This window comes from Giraffa tippelskirchi, chromosome 1, assembly GCF_054371585.1.
Source record: "Giraffa tippelskirchi isolate mGirTip1 chromosome 1, T2T-mGirTip1v1.2.pri, whole genome shotgun sequence".
NCBI classification, from domain to species: Eukaryota; Metazoa; Chordata; class Mammalia; order Artiodactyla; family Giraffidae; genus Giraffa; species Giraffa tippelskirchi.
Window position 1 is genome coordinate 55070811 of NC_137275.1, and position 23453 is coordinate 55094263.

The window sequence follows — 23453 nt, forward strand, 5'->3', positions numbered from 1 at the left end:
TCAGGGAGTCCAAACTGGCTCAATTTTTTTCCCTATAAAAAAAGTGACTATATAAAATTTTAGATCACATCAAAAACTGTTGAGAAAGAGCCAAAGTAAAATTTATATCTGAATGACTCGTTTGCACATTATTGGTTTACCCACTTATCTCCCTGCTATGAAAGATGAGAAAGGACTCACATGCAATGCAAAAGAACAAAGAAACAGGACCACAACACATGGGTTATTTGCAAAGTAGCTACACAATGCCTCATACCCAGGTCTAAATGCTTCACTCAAAGATGATTCTGCTTCTCTCGAAAGGTCATTTCCCTCTTGCACCAGGTTGGCAGTGGGACTGGTGCCCACCCTCAGTGACTGGGGCACTGGAGTATCATGTGGCCCTCTCTCCAGAATACACAGCCTCCTTCACTGGCGGGTAAGCACAAGCTACCTCAGTGAAAAACAAAGCAAAGGAATCTCCTGGGCTTCAGCAAGATCTCTAAGGGCAGGACTTAATTTCTTAGGCAAAAGATTGGTTCCTTCCCCCAAAGGAAAAGAATGAGTAAAGGAGAGTGCCCTGTGCCCAATCCAGGGCTCTGAACCACAGCAACAAGAAGCAGCTGTCCCCACAGAGGCTGTGCTTGTGTTTCAGAACATGGGCAACCCAGGGTGAGCCTAAGAACAGCATCATGCACCATACAAAGGTCAGGGAGGGGCTGCTCCCCACCTGAGCACACGGTCTCACCCTGTGAATCAAATCAGGGCTGTACTTCCGTGTGATGGGTGACAGCCCAGGCGGTGGATAACCAGCCCCGGAGACTGTCTTACAGTCTCACTCTTTGTGCTTAAGACAAACTGAATAGAGTCAGTTTATCAGGATCAAGGCAGCTACTGGAAAATGCAGGCTTTTCTCTCAAATTCTTCCCTTCCCTCTCCATCCCCTCTATTCTAAGAGGAAGATACGCGTGTGTTTTTCCCTCTGGGATGCATCCTTCATATGTACCCTCTGTTCTTGGAGTCCCTGGGGCCTTCAACTCCAGGCAGCACCAGCCCAAGCGCCACTATGACTAAGATACTGCAGGCTGACAGCTGCTGGGCAGAAGGGACAGAAAAGAGGGACACCTATCCCCTGCCTCTGACTACCTTCCAGGGCCAAGGTCAGGGCCGTCCTCCTGGGTCCGAGCCAGGAGCAAGCCGGCCTGTGGCAGCTTGCCTCAATAAGAAAGGGCCAACCTCCAGAACCAAGAAGCAGCAAGTACTAACTGTCTTCCCACTTTTCAATAATTCAGCCTCCTTTTAAAACACAGCAGCAGAATGTATTCTTTAGTCATCTTTCATTCCCAATAACAAGCTTAATAAATATCCACATAAAAGAAAAATACAGAAGAAGTTAAAGTTGCCTATAATCCCAAGCCCAGAAATGTCACATTTTTTTCTTAGCTGTGGTTTCTTGCATACACTAAATGGTCATTTCCTTTACTTTAAAAAAAAAAAAAAAGGAGGAGTGTGGATCACAGTGTTCTGCATTTATCATCATGGGCATACGGTCAACCCATTCTAGAACCATCTCACTCCTCCCCATCACTGCATCAATTTCATTCACTGCAAACAATACACAATGGAAATAACAACAACAAAAATAATAATAATCTCTTCAGGATCCAATTTCAGTTAATCTCACACTAGCTGTCATGAACTCTGCTACATCAGAAGCTATTCTGGCAAACGTGCGATGAGCATCCCAAACTTTGCATCCACTGCCGAGACCCCTAGCTGTGTCAAGAGCATGAAATGTTTGTGTACATATGGGGAGAGGTGGGAAATAATCAGGAGAGATGAGAATGGACCCAGTATTGCTTTTTAAGTCAGAGAGAAACATTCCATTGAGAGGGAGAAAGAGGAGGTAGCATACCTGGGAGCAAAACGGAAACAGAATAACCTTCAAAAAGATAGACAAGGTCAGCCCTAAGGTCTGCCCCAGCTGAAGCCATGAATCTACTCCAGTGACAGACCCTGCAGGCAATTCTGAAATGGGAATGCCAAAATAAGCTCCAAACTCTTGCCAGTGTGAGCAAGATATCCAACTTCTTAGAACTCAGCATCCTACCTTGCAGGCTGTTTTGAGGGGAAAATTAAACAATGTGAAAGTTGTTAGTGTAGCACCTACCACACATTAGCTTCCAACAAATGCCAACTGTGACCTTCACGTTTGCCAAGTAATGAAAAGGTCAACTCTCTATTAAAGTAACAGCACCTGCAGGCAATGAGCTTGCTATTATTCCAACTGCCTTTCAGTACAGAATTGGTAATAAATGACAAAAATTTATTCTGTATCAGCTAGTCACAGATAATGCCAATCACATTTTTTGGAAATGTGACCAAATTTCCAAACATCCCATAGGCAAGAGAACTCTCCCCCATCACACCCCACTCCCAACTTGCCAGCAATCCCAAATACCTAAGAGCAGCAAAGCTCTGATTCAAATGGAGCTGGGGAAGGACATCCCCTTCTCCTTTCCTCTGCCAGCACTGAGGTGCCACGAGGCCCACAGGAACAGAGTGAAAACCACTACCTTACAAAACTACATATGTCTGTGAGTGGCAGGCAGTTTCCGTAGCACATTCAGGACAGCCCTATAAACTTTAGAGCATAAAACACCGAAACGCTTGAATGACAGCTCTAAGAGAGCAGAATTATTGTCTATTTTGCTCACTGTTATAGCCTGAAATGTCCAGGACAGTGCCTGGCACAGAGCAAGTATTCAGTAAGTTTGTTCAATGTATGAGTGACTGCAATTGAAAATGAAAATTAAGTGATTTCAAGGTTTTTAAGTGATAAGAAATATCTTAAGTAGACCTTAGAAGAGAAACCATGATAAACCTGTAGGATCTCCAACACAGTCCCCGTGCATAGTATGCATGCAACAAATATTTGCAGAAGGAACGAATGCTGTAAAAATAGCAAACCAGAAACAGAGACTAAATCCTTTCGGATTATAAGATTTTTCTAGACAGCTGAGGGCTGCCCCTTTAAACGCCTAAGCTATTTTTATTTTAACCATTTTTGGATAGGAATGATTTACTGTATTTTTTTCAAAGGCAACAGAGAATGTACGTTATTAACGCTTTCTTTTTTGTGGTGAGCATATATTACAACGACCACAAGAGCTACTGAGGCTGTGAAAAGCTCCATGCTGGCATGGCTTAGGGCAACAGAAAAGGCTGTGGGAATGAGAGACGGTATCTCAGCTTTTAATTACATACCCCACCTTCCCACCAGTCCTCCCGAAACAGATGCTGGCATGCTTTCAAATGCACCCCAGGAAATGAAGCAGAACCTCCTAAACTCATTGTGCCACAGACTCCCTCTGACAAAATCCTACAGACCCTTCTCAGAGTAAGATTTTTAAATGCCATAAAACAGAACACAAGACAATACAAAAGAATTAACCAAAAGGGAATTATCCAAATAATTATGATATAGCATTATGTGCTTCTCACCATACTTAACTAGGTCCAGTGGCAAATCGTATAACTACTGTAATTCAAACTAATGATGAGCGTATTCAGTATTTTTGAGAAATGTATAATACAATATGAAAATAACTGATTTTATTGATGTTACTGTCACAGGAGTTGCCAGTGCTAATGTGAGGCGGGAGGGTGAGAACTCATAACTGAAGATGTTAAACTGCAGTTAGAGATTACTGGAAACAAAGGTGAATTTTTCTTCTGTTCAAGCTCATGAACCTCCCCCTACCCCCAACTTCCATCCTCCGATTTCAGGATAAGAATCCTTGGACTAAACGAAGCAGGTGGGGTGGAGGATAGGACCAACTACAGTTAAACATAAGATCACCACCAGCCATCTCTCTTGGGACCATGGTGTGACTATATTGTATATATGAATAATAAAACAAAGCCACTGCACCATTCCAGTGCAAACATAAGTCTAGCTGTAAATGGGAAAGCTACACCAGAAGCCATAACCACCCAAGTCTACAAAGGGAAATTACAATGTTACGATGCAGTCAAGAAGGGAAGCAAAATCTAAATGGGTTAAAACTCAAGTGTCCATTAGACAGAGTTATGGAATTAATTTCTACATAATGCAAATGCTTCATCAATATAAAAACATTACAACTCTTTTTCAAATGTTACAAATACTCAATTTTAGTTTGTTGTGATATACTGCCTAGCTAGTCCTTGATTATGACAATTTAGTCTAATACACAAACAGATGAAAATACTTTTTTTACGTCAGCTTCAAGTTATCCCTGCTAATGGGAGAGTAGAAAAATATGACAAAATAAATACTTTTGAATCCTTATTTCAACAAACTGTCATTTAGATTGCAGCTCACATTTGACACTGCAAGCAAGCAAAGGGAGGTTTTACTCTAGAATGTTCTTCCATCAACTCTCTACTAGCATCTGCTGATTCTTCCAGGCCCAGTTCAATCACCTCCACTCCCACGGGCCTGGCCCCCTGGTATACAGGCTGCAGCCCTAACACTGTGGGATGGGAACAGGGTGCTCTCTGGTTCATTTCTGCGGGCCCTGCACGCCCATATCAGTGTTTACTAAACACACAGACTTTAAAGTAAGAGGCAAATGAACAGTTTTTTTCTCTTTCTCTACCTTAAAGTATAAAATATATAATTTAACCTAGTAAACCTCAATTTAAATATGTGCATGCTCAGTCACTCAAGTCATGTCCGACTATTTGTGACCCTGAGGACTGTAGTCCACCAAGCTCCTCTGTCCATGGGATTCTCCAGGCAGGAATACTGGAGTGAGCTACCATTACCTCCTCTAGGGGATCTTCTCAACCCAGAGACTGAACCCATGTCTCTTGCGTCTCCTGTACTGTCAGGCAAGTTCTTTACCACTGAGTCCCCTGGGAATCCCCCAATTTAACTATATTTACTTGGCAGGCAAGTTCTTTAACACTGAGTCCCCCGGGAATCCCCCAATTTAAATATATTTACTTGAAAATACACCAAAGTCAAGCAAGAAAACTGTACAGGTTAAAATGAAAGAAACAAACAACAAAATGACTGTTTTCAATCTTACCCAATATCTGGCAGAGAAAGTGTGACACCAACATTTTACATAATCATACAAACACTATCGAGGGAAAAGCTGAACTTCTGAGACCCTCACTGGATCGAGTAGTTTAATATCGTACTTATGGAAGCCAACTGTGCTGCACACAGATTCTCTCACTGAATCTTCACACCAACCCTCTGAGGAAAACCCCACTATTTCCATTTTACAGAAGCACAGACTCTTCGGGATAAGTGCTGGGCACTGGGGCTGTCAGTGAATGTGACCGTTTGAGTGGGGCAAGAAATGCAGTACTTTTTAGGAAACCAGGAGCTGGAGGCCACTGGAGTTGCACCGATCTCAGCTCCCTGGGAGGAGAGGGTAGGACCAGAGGAGAGGAGCCTCCAAGGCATCAAGGCTGGTGGGGAGAGGCACGAAGGGAGCTCTCCCGCCCAGCTCACACCTGGAGAGCGAACAGGTGAGGCTGGGCCAGCAGTTTCCAACAGATCATGGGGCTGCTGCGGACAGAATGGGTTTGATGGACAAAGTAACAGAAGGAACATGGTGTGCAAAAGGACGCTGAAGTGGAAATGCGTTAGTTACCTGCCCTCACCCCTGCGGAGAGGCTCAGTCCCAGAGGCGAGGGCCTTGTCACCCCAGGGCCTGGCTCTGTTCCTCACATCAGACTGAGTAAATGAGCCCATTGAAAATGTAGCATCTGAGCAGGAAGAAATGTCAGCTAGGGCGGAGGCAATACAAATGAAGAGAAAAAAATGAGGTAAAATAAAGCACGCTAGGGAAGGTAAAAAGGGGAGTATCAGTAATTCACTGGGTGTGGGAGCTGACTGGCAGGTGGTAGAACCACCCACAAAAACCAAAAAAAAAAAAACCAAAAAACAACCCAGACATTTGAAAAGAAATTAGAATTCACTATTCAGTCATAAGACATCTCTTTCCAAAGCGATTTTATTTCTGAAGGAAATGTGGAAATTGTGCAGGTAGCATGTGCTACAGCCCAGAGAACAAGTTGCCTCCTCATTCACCCAGTCCATTCTGGCATTCTGGGCCGAAATTCTGACATTTTTTTTTTTAAGTATGTATATCTGAAGAGCTGTTATTTCTTCTAATTATTTTCAGCAAAAGAGATGCAATTTTAAACAGTGCTTATCACCAAAAAAGATCTGGAAGGAACTGCCCAAGATTATCTCTGGGTAGCAGAAATAAGATGGTTTGTTATTTTTGCTTATCAATATGTTATTGTTCTATATTTACGTGCACTGCTTTTGCAACTTCAAAAAAAGGTTCATTTTTAAAAGAGTACATTTTTCTTAAACTTTAAGAAAGTTTAAAGGTTACTGTCTAATTTCATTAGATAAAGCCTTCCAGTGGAGCCTGGTGGGCGGCCGTCTATGGGTTTGCACAGAGTCGGACACGACTGAAGCGACTTAGCAGCAGCAGCAGCAGCAGGGACAAAATTTTTTGGAGGAAAAAGAATATGTGATAGTTATTTTAAATATGTGATAGTTATTTTCAATGTAGAATTTGGGCATACATTTCTAAAGTGCCCCCAAATGCTTCACCACAGAACAAAACTTAAGTTATGAGATACAATCTAAAAACTAAACTTCCACATCCACAGGAACTAAAAACAATCAATATTCAAAAGACTGCCTTTTTATATGCATCGGTATTATTTAAGATAAAAATTGTGATAACAGTAAGAACTGGCCTGTTTAATGACGCTGACAGTTCAAATTTGGGTTTAGGTAAACCATTAGCCCTCTTAATCAGACAGCTGTGCTACTTCCAAGGACTTGGAGTAAAATCAATGTAATTCAAATTATAACATTTGTGGATACAGTATGGAACTACCTTAACAACATCAATGTTAATTTCTTTAAACACAAAATAATTTATAGCATAGGGCTATCCTCTGCATAGCGCCCTTGTTGAACTTTCTGAAAGCCAAAAACCCCTGTCCACCCTTGACCTCGGAGACAAAAATCTACAGAGGGCAGACGCTGGTACACACAAATGTGGGCTGGACCTCAGGCTCTGCTTGCCCTGTGGGCTGGATGCCTCTGTGCAGTATGTAACGTGCACACAACACACATACCTGGCAGCCCAATCACAGCCCTGTCACCGGCATCTGTGAGATCCATGGTCGTTTTCAGGAGCATGTTAGAAATTTAAACTTACTAACGCATGATTGCCAGACTCAATTGCCAGAAGGGGTTCTGGTATGGCTTATAAATATTAATTGTAAGTCATATTACTTATAGTTCTTAAATTCTGTACCACATTAGCTCTCACAGCATTAATGGCATTCTTGAACAAAACCTATCACGTATGTTCAAGAATTCTGAACTTCATTCAGGTGAGTGGTAGAAACAGGACTTTTCTTGCATATCATCTCAGTCCTTTTCTTGAAGTTGACTGTACTCACCAAGGGGCCATCCCTTTTCTTTAACCTTGATCAATTTGGCCAGTAAAGGATATTAGGTAGAACTGACCTTATTATATATTTCCCATTTAACATATTTTATATTTTATGTTTACCAAGTGTAACAATAACAATACTATTTGCTGGTCCTTGATTTTTCTCAGAAGTTATGTTAGACAACTTTAGTAAATGTTTTAAAAACTCAGACTGTATCCTAGCACAGGATAGCTCAAAGGTAGAGTTAAAGAGATAACACTTAAAGACTGGAATTGACATATATACACTACTATACATAAAATAGACAACTAAACTAATAAGGACCTATTGTTAGTCAGAGGTATGGTTCTTCCAGTAGTGATGTATGAATGTGAGAACTGGACCATAAAAAAGGCTGAGCACTGAAGAACTGACGCTTTGGAACTGTGGTGCTAAAGAAGACTTTTGAAAGTTCCCTGGACAGCAAAGAGATCAAACCAGTCAATTCTAAAGGAAATCAACCCTGAATTTCATTGGAAGGACTGATAACTGAAGCTCCAGCAACAGTCTTTGGCCACCTGATGCAAAGAGCGGACTCACTGGAAAAGATCCTAAAGCTGGGAAAGTTTGAATGCAAAAGGAGAAAGAGGTGGGAGAGGAAGAGATGGTTAGATACCATCACCAGCTCAACAAACATGAATTTGAGCAAACTCCGGGAGATACTGGAGGACAGAGGAGCCTGGAGTGCTACAGTCCATGCATGGCATTGCAAGGAGTCGGACAAGATTTAGCAACTGAACAACAACAAAAGACCTACTGTATAGCACAAGGAACTCTACTCAATACCCTGTAATGGCCTGCATGGGAAAAGAATCTAAATGAGAGTGAATATATGTATGTGCATAACTGATTCACTTTGTAGTATACCTGAAACTAACACAACATTGTAAATCAACTATACTCAAATAAAAAAAAATTTTTTTAAAGCAGAATTAAGTGCCAAATACTTTCTTCCTCAATTTAGAGATGAAGGAAATCAATCCCAAACATGTACACAAGACAAAAATGAAACAGTGCAAAGCTGCACGTAGAATGAAGTTCTTCAAGTGTCACTTCCTAACCAGCCCCAGCCCTCAGCTAACGTTTCTCCTCCTTCCTAACCCAATGACCCTTCTGGTTTGTGAGAAAGAAAACATGATCTTGTCCAAGAAACCAACCGTCCCTCCACTGGCAGTTTCCTCAAGATCAGCTACTCATGTGTAACACTGAAGGGAATAAATTGCAGTTCTCTTTAAATCACTTCTAGTTCCAAAATCCTCCTATACAAACAAATTGGCTAATCGAATGAAAATATTTTTTTAAAAAATCCCAATATCAGGAATGTGGTGATATGTATAAAATATTTACATAAGTTTAAAAAAACACTCAACTGCGTAGGTACCCACGGGGTAGATACAGCATGCCAAAAGTTCATGTGAAAAAGATTTAAAGATTTCAGTTGACTGTAAGCCCAGGATAAGCCAACAGAACAGCCTGGATACCAAAAGAAGGAAAAAGGAACAAAAAAAAACCTATGACAATAGAAGAAATGTTATCCTTACATTAAAGGGGCCCCACCATCCTTCCCGCTCAGCCGGCCACACAGCAAGTTTCAGTTTCAGAAGACCTTAAAAGCAGAGGCAATAAGAATGGCAAGGTGTCTGCAAATCCACGAATAGAGCCTGGGGGACCAAGCCATGAGCTTGCAGCTCAAGAAGAAAGACAGAAACATGCCACTGTCTTTGCAAGTAGATCGAAGGGAAAAAACATGGACTTCAAGGTGAGGCACAGTGAGAGAGAGCTCTGCTCAAGTGCAGAAGGGTAGGGGCATCTTGGGATGCTGAGCCTCCTGGAAGGGATAGGAACACTGCTTCAGGGCTCAGAGCCCAGGGCCCCCTTACAGACAGGCACCAGGATCACCTACTCCAGGCGCCCCCAAAGCAGCACCTCCCCCGGCTTGAATCGGACAGAGTAGTTCCTCCTCCCTACCCGCACCCCACCAGGCTCCTCTACTGACTGCAGCTTCACGAGCCCAGGTATTTTACAATCAGGAACATTCCTAGAGAACCAGCACTGAAACCAAGGCTGACAAGAGATAAAGGCTCAGATGTGCCAGTCAAGAGCTGGGAATGTGTTCAAGGCTTTGTTGCTTCTCTCATGCCAAGGGGACAGCTAATACGTGCTGAGAAGCTTCCCTGCCTGACCTACCATAGATTGATTCCATGATAAAGGAACAAGCATTCCATCTACCAAGTAGGAACTACAGTCTCTGAATCCAAAAGACATTTTCAAATGTGGGATTTCACCCTGGTTTACAAAGAGGAAAAAAACAAGCCCCACGGGGAGGGAAAAGGTGAAGAAATTTTGTTGACGTAATCCCCTCCTTTAAACTAGTACAGTCTAAAGACTAGAACAGTAAAAGACACCTCCATTTCAGATATCTCAGAGAAAACTACTGGGTTCTGCTTTTCTCTCTACTCTCTCTCCAGGAACCTCACCCACTCCCCCAAGGCAAACAAAGATAATTTAGCATACATCTTAACTCTGAACTCTTTCCTAAACTTGACTCAACTTTTTTTTTTAGTGAAACAAGTTTGACTCAAATTTCTAATCACCTCTCTGAGAATCGCCCAGACTTTGGGCACACTGACCTTAAAACATCCAAATCAAACTCATTCTCTTTGCCCTAAAACAGGTCTCTCTTATTTCCTTGTTTCCCAATCGCCTTCCGAGCAACCGGTTTGAAAACCTGGAAAGTGCCTTCTACTCTTCTCTCTTTCTCCATTTTTCAGTAAGCCATCAGGATACCATCTCTCTCACTACAAGCCAAAAACCTCAAGCGCTGGTCTAGGCCTATACTTAACTCAGACCACAGCAAGACCCGCATCCTCACCCCAGCCCCGCCTCTGGCTTCTACCAGTACTCCCCTCCCCCACTCTCCACTGGCAGCCTCCTCTTTCACTCAACCAACTGTCCAGGGCTTCTCGCCAATGTCTACCATAACACTAACCCCCCAGCCCGACCCGCAGAGCCTCCACACCGGGGCATGAATGCCCTAACAGGCCAACCTCGGTGGGCAGGGAGGGCCAGAGCTCCACTCACACACATCCCTGGCTTCTGCTCTTTCGGAAGTCCGTTCTTTGCTCATTGGAGCTGCTTCTTCCACCCAAACACTCCCGCTCACCCTCTGGATGGGACTCTCAGACCACTCATTTCATCTGTTCATTCTCTCAGGAAACGAAGCCCCAGGGGCCTGGAATGACAGGCATCCGGTCACAGGCTGGGCTGGACAGAGATGACCTCTCCCTTCAGGGCTTTTTTCCTAGACCACACCAGGTCCCCATGATTTGCTTTTTAAAAAAAGATGAAATAAATACTTTGGCTTGAAATGTCATTAGACTAAACTTCTAAGCCCACCAAATTAAAAAAAATAAAAAAGCACAGTGCCCACATTTCCAGTAACTTGAGGATTTCCCTTAAAAGACTCACAAGCCCCACTGGCTGCACTTTCCAGTTTAACCACTAAGACTGTGTGGATGTGAAGGCTCTGGCGCCCAGCCTGGGGTCTGCCCCAAGGACCTGAGAGCAGACTCACCTTGTCCCTACAGAGAGGAGCCAGTTGTACTCTACAGCCTGTTTATTCAATCAGGGTTAAAGCAAAAAAAATTGTTAGATCTACAGAGCCCTGAAAACCTTCTGAGAGAGGTGCTCCAGGACACTGCAGGCTTTCATAACACCTACATCCAAACCACACCTCTGGCTCCTTTTGAGAGGGACAATATTTAAGATGTATACAATTGGTTCTGACTATGCCTGCTGATTAAAGTCAACAGTGAGACTGTCAAGTAGGATTTACTGCATTTCGAAAATTAATGACCTCCGTGGACCAGAAGACTACTCATGTGTTGAGTGCCCCACCCCCAGCCCACTCAATTGTCACTTCCATGCACAGACCACTGCACACACCCACCTGCCCTCCCCTCTGAGAGCCAGGAATTACATCTTTCTCATCCTGGCATCTGTGTCGCAAGTGCCAGGTTCAGAGAAGACACACCATCAGTGTGTGCTGACTGACACTGAACTTGAAAAAGAAGCTGGATTTCTTGGCCAAGAATGTCTGGAAATACCACAGGACTCCCTGAATAGTGTGGTAATTGCAAAATAATTAATACAGAATTGTATGCTTTGGTGGTCTACCACAGTGACCTCTTGCTCTGGGGGAAAAAACCCAGAGATTACATCTCAAGTAGTCTAAGCACTATAGAACTGGTAAAATCACACCCTTGTAGGATGCTCTTTCAGTTACACTAAAACTGGGTGATACGCCTTCACTGAGACTCCAGTGTACTTGACATTCTCATGTACTCCCTTCATTCCTTTTCAAATGCAGGAACAGTACTATGGCTATTTTTAGAACTATAAGAGGGTTCTGACCATACCAAAAGCACTAGCAAACTTCATGCTCATTACACGATTCATTTAGTAATAATCAAAACACAAAGGACCACGAACTCATTACTCATAAGCAGGTTTTTGGTTTGTGCTTCTGAAGTCACATTATACGATCAAAGCTCCAATATTTCAAATCTGGAAACTTACATGTGTAAGAAAGCAAAAACCTGACACAATAGAGACCATCATAATAGACCTGTGTAAAATGTCTCTAAGCAAATATGGTCTCAAAGATCTTAGGATTTATTTTCACCTAATGACTGATTTCCTCTGGGTCCACCCTGTGAAAAGAACTTCCGCAAAATACCACTTGGCTGATTCTTATCTGCCTACAATTATGAACTCTGCTAAACAAATAAACTTCCTTCACATTTTTAAAGTTTTTCCAAAATTGGAGAATCGACATCTTTGGGGGGCACACTATTTTCTGAACTTGAACAGCACTGGCAGTGAAGGAATTCTTCACAGTATTTTGAGACAAGAAAAGGACTTCAGAAAGGGTGGCACAGCTGCTCCCTACCTCTATTTTAGGGAAGGGGAAGTCAAGGCACAGTTGTCCCCGTGGGTCAGGTCACCGAGGTGGCTGGTGGCGGAGGCCAGTCTAATTCTCTCTGCCCTTGTTATTCCCTTATCGGAGCTAAATGACTTGTGGCCTGAAAAGCATTATGATCTTGTTCTGCACAAGTGAATCAGGACTTATGTTTAATTCATGCAGAATGTGATAAAACAACAGAAAAAAAAACCTTGATACCAAGGTGAGTACCCAGTGATGCAAAGAGCTCTGGTCTGAGCCAGAACACCTTGTTTTAATCTCAGCTGTCACTTCAGGGAAACCACCTCATCTCTGGAGGACCCAATGTTTTCATCTTTTAGAAAAGGGAATGGAACTAATAAGCAACTGTGAAGGTCATCTCCATCTCTAAATGCAATGAAGATGATGGTGATGGCTCACACTCATTAAGTGCTGGATCTAAGCCAGATATTGTTCTAAGTATCTTATGTGAGTAAATCCTCAACAGCCTGGAAGATGGCTCTTAGCCCCATTTTGAAGATGAACACATTCATGCTTTAAGAGAACTGACGTGTCCAAGGGGGCACCTCCACTGGGAACAAATGGAGAAGAGATCCGTCCAGGCCAGTGGGTCCAGGGGCCCTCTCTTCCTTATCAGAGGTAGATAGTCTAAGATGACCGTCCTGACTTGCAGTAACAAGAGATATTTCAAACTGAGAACAATCATCGAGATCATTCAACACGATGTCCTATGAGACCAAAGGTCAAGGCCCATGGAAGTACAACTTTGATGTATGAGTCAAATTCAGTGGAAACATATGACTCCATCCACCCCACTGCCTGGACAAGCCCACTGTAAAGAGAGCTCGACAGTTTACATTCACTCACCTCATCTCATGTGACACACAAACAGAACTGCACCATTGGCAGCAGAGCAGAGGTTACCATTTCCATGGCATTGAGCCAAGGCTAAATAGCAACACCGGCAAACCTGGGCCTCCAAGCCACACCTTCAGCTTCCTGTCTGGAGTCCTGTCGCTGGCTGGAGGAGATGCCACTATGGCAGGAAGCTCTGGAATAATTCTTAACATAAAGAGCACTTTCCAGTAATCTCAATAGCTATGACAAGCTGCCTAATTTCTCTGAATTCAGTTTCTTCATACACTTTTCCCAACAAGGCGGGAGGAAGGAACAATACCACTACTTCCAGGATTCCCTGGAAGCTGACTGCTCCCAACACAATAGCTAGCACATATTAACTGCTCAGAAATGTAATCATCTCTTCCTTCCTATGGCTGCATTAATGCTATAAATCTACTCTGCAAGTGATGCTTCTCTGAGAAAACTCACTCTCTTACTGGAGGAGAAGAGCTATAGCATATATACCTGCCTCGTCTACCACAGGATGCCCTCTTGGTAATGGGAGCCCAGGACTAGGAGATATGGCACCTCACTGGACTTTGGCAACTTCCTCTCTCTTCAAATAATCAGAACCTGGTTTCTTCCTGTACAAAGTTCACACAACTGGTCAAGCCTCCCAGGCTCTTGAACATTTATGACAATGACACCCTTTCATGTTAGAGAATCTCCATCCACCTCAACAGACTACTCAATTTATGCCTCTTTTCTTTGCCTATTTCCTTGCAGACCCCTTGATCTATTCTGAAATGCACGTGCGTACACTCAGGTGGCTAAGTAAAATATTCTCAACGACAATCTACTGATAGACATGCATACTTTTGATTTTAGTAAAATAACTTAGAGAGAAAGTACAAACAAATCAGCAGGACATTAACAAAGTGTGCAAAAACCCCAGGGATCTGGGACCTTGAGTTTAAGTTCTACCATAACAAGATATGTGATCTTGTTCAAATAAAGTCACCTTGTTCAAATGAAGCCCTGGGTCTCAGTTTCCTCATGTAGAAAAGAGAAAATGGACTTACATTCCTGTATAACCAGAATGACCACCATACCACAATTATTAATAGGTGTGTCCAGGCGCTAGGGTGTGCTGGGATGAAAGAAGAGTCACTCTTAATTCTGAATCTTCTGGTATCTGGGTAATTTACTTAATGGGACCTGTCTTCCTTAAGGTTAAAAAAAAAATCACTGGTCTCAAAAGCAAAGCAAACAGAGTTAGAGAGCAGCCCTGAAAAATACTAAAATATGCTGGATATCTACCAAGAGTATATCCTAACTTTTTTCATAATCCATCACATCAACGACCTACAACTTTATCGTGTTTCTTTAAAGACTTAGTTCAGATACCCTCTCCTCTAAAGTCTCCCTGACTCCCTGTGCATATCTGTATTATCACACTAAATTCAATTATCTTCACAGGCATCCTCTCCCTGCTAAACTGCAAGCTGCTCAAAGGCTAAACCTGTGTCCAACCCTCCTCTGGATCCACGGCACCTACCACCATGCATTCACAAAAACCATGAACTTAAACTACAAATTCAACCACATTTTAAATAGTTTACATTTGCAGACAGCCTTCATAATTTCTTATGCAAAATTTGACATTCCATTTTAAAATAGGACCTATAAAAAAAGAGATAAATACAGATAAATACAAAACACATTATTAATTTTACAGGTGAAAAAGGCTCAGCCCAGCTCAATCAAAGTGAACAAGGCCTGTGAGTCTAATTCCATCGCAACACATGACAGACAAAAAATACTCTGCAGAAGTACCAAAGTGCACGATAACGAAGGAAATTTTTTTCATCACATTTTTCTTATAAATCTAACAAAGCAGTGTAGACTGCTAATTCATCAATCTTTCAAAAGCAAATACAGAGGTAACAGAAATAATAACAGAAAGGTACTTATGTCTAGAGAATAAATTTTTTTGCTTTTCTATAACTTTTATAAATGTTCCTGAATACCAATTACATTATGAAATAAAATTCAAAAAGACTATTATTTCTACTCCTTAAAAGTTATTAAAAAGAAGGATTCCACATCATATACCAACAGGAAAATGCAAATTAAAGCAACAAAGAGATACTATTACACATCTATTCGAATGGCTGCATCTGGAACACTGGCAATACTAAATACTGACCAGGATGTGGAATAAAAGGAACTCTCACTCACTGCTGGTGGGAATGCAAACTGGTATGGCCACTATGGAGAACAGTTTGGCAGCTTCTTAGAAAACTAAACTTACTCTCACCATATGATCCCACACTCCTTCTCCCTGATGTTTACCCAAAAAAAGCTGAAAGCGTATGTCCATACAAAAACTGACACAAAGATGTTTATAGCAGCTTATTCATAACTGCCAAAAGATGGAAGCAACTGAGAGGTCCTTCTGTAGATGAATAAACTGTGGTACATCCAGACAATGAGATATTATTCAGTACTAAGAAGAAATGAATGATTAAGCCATGAAAGACACTAAAGAAACTGACATGTACATTACTAAGCGAAGGAAGCCGATCTGAAAAGAATGCATACTTTATGATTCCAATTATACGACATTTTAGAAAAGGCAAAACTATAAAGATCAGCGGTTGCCAGGAGATGGAAGGAAGAAGGGATGAAAAGCATTGCACAGAGAATTTTTAGGGCAGTGAAACTATTCATTGTGATATTACAGATACATGCCATTACACACTTATCCAAACGCATGGAATGTACAATCCTAATAATGTACCACAGTGTAAACTATGGACTTTGGGAGATAATGATATATCAATGCAAGTTCATCAATTGTGACAAATGTACCACATGATTAGGGCTACTGATAACAGGGGAGGCTGTTGCATGTGTGGGAACTGTATCTTCTGCTCAATATTGCCATGAACTTAAAATGGCTCAAAAAATAAATCTATCCAAAAGAAGAAAGCTGGAGATTTGAATCTACTTTTCAATAACAATTTGATGCCTAGTTTATTATATTATCCTAATGGTATTTGGAGTGAAGTTAAATATACTGAAAAAAAGGAAAGGTCATCAAAGTATTTTTTAAATTTAATAAACTGAGCAGGGATTTCCCCAGAGGTCCAAAAGTTAGGCTGTCACACTTTCACTGATGATGGCATGGGTTCAATGCCTGGTCAGGGAACTAAGGTTCCACAAGCCGTGGGGTGCGGCCAAAAATGAAAAAAAATAATAAACTGAAGAGTTCATACGTAAAATGTTCAAAATTTTTAAAAGGTGCAAGAGTATGCAATGCAAATTTTTCCTTCCACTCTCCAGACACCCAATTTCAAAGTTGCTGAGTTTTTTTAAGTCTTATTTCATAGGACACTATTTCCACTATTGTCCTCCCACATACGAGTGACTATTCTGAAGTCACAGCATTTGTTCCAAAAAATACAAGCAACTCCTATGTCTAATAGTAGGTATAAAAGGAAATATTTAAATTGAGAACCTTGCTACTCAAAATGTAGTCCCCAGACGGGCAGTATCAGCATCATCACCTGTGAGAAGCTTGTTGGAAATGCAGAATCTTGAGTTCCATCCCAGACCTGCTAAAGCAGAACTATTTAATACATTTCAACAAGATGCCCAACTGATTTGTACACACTGGTATACATGACAACGTCACCTCTGTTTTCACACAGAGTGTACAGGCTAAGAAGATAAAATATTTAAATAACTGCAATGCAAGATACACAGACTAGACTACACAGCTACAAGAGTCTGGGGACAGATCAGTTTTGGTCTCTAATGGTTCCCACTATCGCAGGTAAAATGCCAACTCCTCTGAAGGGGTCTGTATGCCATGCACATCCTGGCCCCTGAACATCTGTTCAGCTCACCCTCTGCTACTCCCTATAGCAGATTTCCTGCCAGCCTGACCAACAGCCTGTCACTGAGGCTCCTCCAACGAGCCTGCAGGCCTCTGAACATGCTACCCCAACCACTTTGCACCCGAGCTTCCTGGCTACCTCTCCCTTGGCCACCTTCGGGAGGGGGCAGAAGCCCCTCCCTGCTCTCCCGTGGCACAGCCCAGCTGGCTGATGTCTACCCTCCCCTGCCAGAGGAGCTCTTGTATTCTACCCAGTTCAGTATGCTCATCCAATGAATGAATGAATGAGTAATCAGATGCTTCAGGGAAGGGGTGACCATGAGAAGGACTCAGATGGTCAGAAATGGAAGATCAGAGCAGAGGCACATTTAAAGCTAAGATTGGATTAGGGAATCTATCTAAGAGAATAAACTATAATTTACTTTCTTTCTCATTATGAGATCTGCTCCAGGCAGTGTTTCATTGTGGATTAGATGGGGTTTCTATCCCTGCTTTTCTCCCTTCTCTCTTTGTAAAATCAACCTGTGCCCAAATTATTGTCATTCTCAGTAACCAGAGCTCCCCAAGCACAGAGAGAGGCCCAGCCACTACTGCTCAAACACCCCCACAGGAGCTTGGTGGGGGCTACACCAGTTCTGCTTAGCAGAGGCAGCAAATTTTTCAAATTCAAGGAGTGGTTTGGCTATGACAAGTTCTTCCCCCTTCATTAAACTCAAACATGCACTAATTAAAAGTAATTTAAATCTACAGACAAAAAAAATGGTAATACATATTTTAAAATTTTCCATCTCAACCTAGGACACAATCTCAGCAACAAACCAACATCAGACTGACTTCAAGCAAGACAGCAACACTGCCACCTATATACTAGCTATAATCAGATTCACACCTTACAAGAAGGCTGCTGTGCGCCAGTAAACAGAGCAAGTCCAACTGGTCAGAGGCACCCAAGGTGGGCTGATCCAGTCTGCAGGAAACCTCAAAGGTAAGTAAATAAGCCCAATGCCAGGACCCAACTGTGCCTGCAAGCTGTGGTTAGCAGCAGCTGAGCAAAGAACAAATTGTGCTTGTATTCAATACAGAAGAAGCAATTTGCTACTCAGTCATTTGCACCAATCTCAGACACTGGGTCACAGTCATTCCAGAAGATAGAGAATAATTACATATCCAAGGCATCGCTACCACCTCCTGAACCACACCAGCCTCCTAAGTGGTCCCCTCGGCTTCCCAAAGCAGACATCACTCCTAGCTTTCGAGCAAATCCTGCACAGCACCCTGGAACTCTCCACAGTCTGGCCCACATAGGCCCTTCCTGACTCAGGATCCAGCTCTTTTATGCATCACCTGCCTTCCTCCTGCTGCTCCACCAGGCCCACCTACAAGCCTTGTTCGCTGCTGGCCCCTCTTCCTGGTACTTCTTTAGGGACTTATTACCACTCAGGTGAAATGCCACCTCCTTGCCACCTCAGCCCCAGGGACTCCCCACCAAACCACCTTGTTAACTTTCCTTCCTAACACTCACCACTATCTGCAATTATTACATTTATTTATTTGCTTCCTTCATTGCTGTCTCTCCTGTCTAGAATTTGAGTCATGAAAACAGGGACCTGGTGTGCCTGTTCACTGCTCAATCTTAGGTCCTCAATCAATACCTGGCACATAGTAGGTGCTCAATAACTAGATCTGTGTTGAATATATTCGTTAACTTGTTGAATGAATAATGGCTATAAACTCAGGTTCTAAGCAAGGCCAAAATATGAAAAACCTGGTTTTACATAAAATGTTTATTAGTGATTGAGTATGAGTTTACAAAAGGATTCCTTTCCTAATATATTTTTAAACATTACAAAGCATCAATGTGTACACTTTTTAAAAGACAAACCTTTAGTACAAAATGAACTAACTCTTCCAGGGCATGAATAGTGACTGCCTGGTACACAGATGGCACCCACTAAGTATCTGCTGAATATATACAGAAGTATTGGAGAACAGCTCAATATAAGGCATGAGCTACATGAAACTCGACTTGGATTTGAGAACACAGCAAATATGGCTCTATTTAGCTCCCATTTCGGAGAAGGCAATGGCACCCCACTCCAGTACTCTTGCCTGGAAAATCCCATGGATGGAGGAGCCTGGTAGGCTACAGTCCATGGGGTCGCTAAGAGTCGGACACGACTGAGCGACTTCACTTTCACTTTTCCCTTTCATGCACTGGAGAGGGAAATGGCAACCTACTCCAGTATTCTTGCCTGGAGAATCCTAGGGACGGTGGAGCCTGGTGAGCTGCCGTCCATGGGGTTGCAGAGTTGGACACGACTGAAGCAACTTAGCAGCAGCAGCAGCAGCTACCATTTTCTATTTATCTGACAAATGGACATATACATTTTAAATCCACTAATTTGAGATACTAGCTGTAATCTTAGCCATCGTTTTTATAGGCAGCATAGATCCAAGGAAGTTCAGAAAATTACCTGGCAGTTCTGTTGCTGTTAGTCTTCACCAACAGGGAAGTGGACACATAGAAATACTCAATAGATTACTCAGAACCACCAGGGATGTCTGTGGATTTAGTATAAAAATCACAAAGCTTGAGAAATTTGTTTTTACTTAACAGTGTAATCTACATGAAAACTGCAGTATCCCTGATGAAAGACTAATCAAGAAATCACATCTCAAAAAATAAATAAATAAAAGAAAGAAATCACACCTCCATAAACCTGGCCCCATTTTCAATATAATGCACCCGTGCCTTAATGCTCCAGGACATGTCTAATTTTAAAAAGGTATGTAATTTTTCTTTTAACAGACAATTTCTTTGAAATAAAATTCTTCCCTATTTTGGCTTTATTCTTACATGATAAAACGACTCACTCTACATGTTCAGTATTCACACACTACAATGCATCACCAAAAAATAACAAGTTCAGGTCACCACCTGCATCAAGTTAACAGACATCTACTTCCAAATAACAGACATCTATTCCCCTTCTTCGCTAACAGGTGTTGGGCTGGAAATTACAAAGGTCAAATTAGGAATTTTTAATAGATGTGCAAGCATTTGTGTGAGGTGTGTGCTCATGTACATTTGTCTGTTCTTAAAAGGTCATTCTAAAATCTAACATAAATGCACTTTGGGAGTATGCACATTCTGTACCATATCTGTGCCTTGTTTCTACTTTTAAAACATTTCCTAGTCTATAATGCAAAGTGTGCTAATGACTTCTCTCTTAGCTAAACACCAAATAAGTTCCATAGAAAGCCATTATTATAATTATAACCCCAAGAAATGAACTTTCAAACAGTAACTTCATATTCTAAAAGTGCTCACAGAATAACACAGTCTACAAAAATCAGTTATAGGATGCAATTTACAATAACACAAGACCTAGAAAAAATGAAATACAAAAGAATAACATTTCTTAAAATTATGCTGACAACTGATAGATAACTTTGCTCCAAAAACATTTCATAGTTGTGTGCTATTGTTCTGTAGTTTAAATAATTTTGGAATAACATGATTCAGAACTTAGATCAAGTTGGTCACGTGCTGTTCATTTTTTACATGAACTTTACAAAAGTACTGCCAGTTGTGGAAAGTTGACAATCCTTACAAAATCCTTGATTTTTTTTTTCTTAAGTAAGGCTTTGGTTTGCTGTTTTCATCATCACCTCTGTAGGCCAATATAAACAAAAGTTCACCACACTCCTATACCGTAAAGCATCTTATATTGTATGTTTTAGGAAAATACATAAAACGATAAAACAGTATTAGCAGTAAGGTTTTTTTAGATTTACCTTTTGAGTTTGGAATAAAACAATAAAAGTCTTTTCTTTTTTTTCTTACTCCTTTTGGCCTTACAGTGTAACAGTATAGTAATATTGAGTTGGCCAAAAAGTTTGTTCGGGTTTTTCCATGCTATGTCACAAAAAAACGAACTTTTTGCCCAACCCAATATAGAAGCAGATTCAAATCTTCAAGCTAGAATGAGTAACAGAATACTCAGGCAACACACCCTGAATTACTTTTTAAACTATATGACATTTTTAAACTTCAGCATTATTTGGAAAAGCCAACAAGCTATCACTTCAAGCCAGAAAATCTGGGCATTATTAACTTGTCTTCAGTACAAAACTACTTCACAACGACTCAAAACACGTTTGAAAGTCACTTCGCTTTTACTACTAGCTGTGTTTCAGCAAGTGAAGATTCTGGTGGGCAAGCGGAGACAGTAGGATATAGTGCCTGTCTAATAACTAGCGTTATCTGGTTTCCGCGTCTCTATTTTATTATCACTTAAAAGACAGGCAAACCCTATCGGCCTCATACAAAGGTATTTGTAAAAATGTACTTTAACACTCTAATAAAAGCACTGCATCATAACTAGAGGTACCACCACCTGTTATTTGTAAAGGGTCACAGAACAGCTAACGGGTTCTCTCAGTGAGTTTAATTTAACTCCTCAACTAACCTGCCAAACACCAAGAGCGAGCCCTGCGAAGGGGCTGGCAGAGACAGGAGCCCTCTGGACTCGAGAAAGGTGCCCGATTAGCCCGCCGGCCTGTAGAGGCTTCAAGAGCTGCATCGTTCAAAACACACAACACCTGGTACTCCGGGAGGATATTATTCTATCACTGCCTTCTCAAACTGGTGGGAACTCTAGAAATCCATTCCAATCCCTTCGTTTTTGCAATAGCGGGATTGGCCTGGACTTGTAACGCTTAGTAATTCTGAAGGCGCCAATGTTCTGAAAATAAAACTTCAAAGAAATAAAAAGAACTTAGATTTAAAACTCAGACATCCCCCCGCCCAAACCCGCCCTTGGAAACCAGGGAGTTAAAAACAAAAGACAGATATCCTCTAAGCGCACTCAGTTCAGCCTCCGGGCATCCTCCGTGCACGGTCCCGACAACCGAGCACAAACCTGTCTGTATCAGGGAGGCTGACATGCGAGGTCCCGCCGCCTGGACACGCCTCGCGGGGAATCCAGGGCGCGCTGGGGGCCGCAGAAGCCAAGCCCACCCGCCCGGTGTCGAGCCTCACTATCCCCACCTGTGAAATGGGCGTGAGGCCCCTGGCTCTTTCTCCTCACGGAGAAGACGGGGAAGAAAGTCTAATGAATGAAAACCACCTGGTGAGCGACCCGGACCGCGCAGGCCGCTCTCCGGACGCGGTCCCCAAGCAAGGGGCGCCCCTTGCCGCGGTTCGATCCCACCCCCACCCAGCCGCAGACCCCCAGCGGCCCGGACGCCCAGCAGCCCGACGGTTACCAAGGTTTCCCGAGCCGCGCCCGCCGGGACGCCAGCTCCCGGGCGGTCCGCTACTGTAACGGGCGCCGGCCCGACGCGGCCCCGACGCCGCCTACCTTGGCCACCCAGCTGAACAATGGTGACATCGCGGGCCGGGCGGCGGCTCGTCGCCCGCAGCTCCCGCTCACTCCCTCCGCCGGCCTGAGCGGCGGCGGGCAGCCAGGAGCGGGCTCGGGGCGCGGCGGGGCCAGGGCATGGCTCCCCCCGCGGTGGTGGCGGTGGCGGCGGCGGCGGCGGCGGCGGCGGCGGCGGACTCCTCCCCGCTCGTCACTGCCCGGAGAGGTCGCGCCCGCGGGGCTGCCCGGCCGAGGAAAGGGAAGTGGGTGGGGAGAGCGGGGGAGGGGAGCGGAGGGGAGGGAGCGCGGCCGACCCCGCCCCCACCCCGCCCACCCCCACGCTCGGCCCGCGGCGGGAAGTTGGGACCCGCGGGGGTCGCCCTCCTCCGGGACGCCCCCGGCTGCGCGGCTATCGGGGGAGGAGTCGTAATCCCTGAGGGTTTAGGGACGCGGCTTTCTAGGCCTTCGGGGTCCGTTTGGCCCAACTTTGAAAAAACTAGGAATTCCTCTCCCAGAGATTTGATGAAAGCCCCAGAGCCGGAGCCGACACAAAACCCGCCCAACTTTCCAGGGGTTACCCCCACCCCCATGGCTTTGCTTCCTAAACGCTCCAGATTGCTGGTAACAAAAGGCCTAGTGTTTCCCTAACTCCTAATACCTTTATATAATCAAAGGTGGTTTTCTTGTAGTCAGAAAACTCAGCTGTTGAGACTAGAAAAGGGGCGGTGGAGAAAGAACCTTCAGTTCCTGCCAGCCTGGAGATTTCAGCAACGTGAGAGATGTTGGTTTCACCAGTTTTCTTCTCTCCAAGGCAGGATGATAAGCCGTATAGTCACTTTATTGCTACAAAGGTTAAGCTGAGTTTCAAACT

General features: G+C 43.1%; 1 protein-coding gene across 45 annotated transcripts in view; it reads right to left on the reverse strand.

The window, feature by feature from the left end:
- Positions 1 to 23453, reverse strand: part of TBC1D1 (TBC1 domain family member 1) — a 226326-nt gene that overhangs the window by 127327 nt on the left and 75546 nt on the right. For 23 of the 45 annotated variants that reach the window (XR_014082864.1, XR_014082880.1, XR_014082881.1 and 20 more), the window contains exon 1: positions 22583 to 22813. The exons of 20 other annotated variants lie outside the window; for them this stretch is intronic. Coding sequence is in view for 8 of the 25 variants with exons in the window: in XM_081593063.1 (XP_081449189.1) it covers positions 22583 to 22612 (30 nt within the window). In the remaining 17 variants the exon portion in view is untranslated. Of the gene's footprint in view, positions 1 to 22487; positions 22814 to 23453 lie in introns of those variants that run through there. 2 more of the 45 variants (XM_081593101.1, XM_081593044.1) reach the window with 1 other exon arrangement.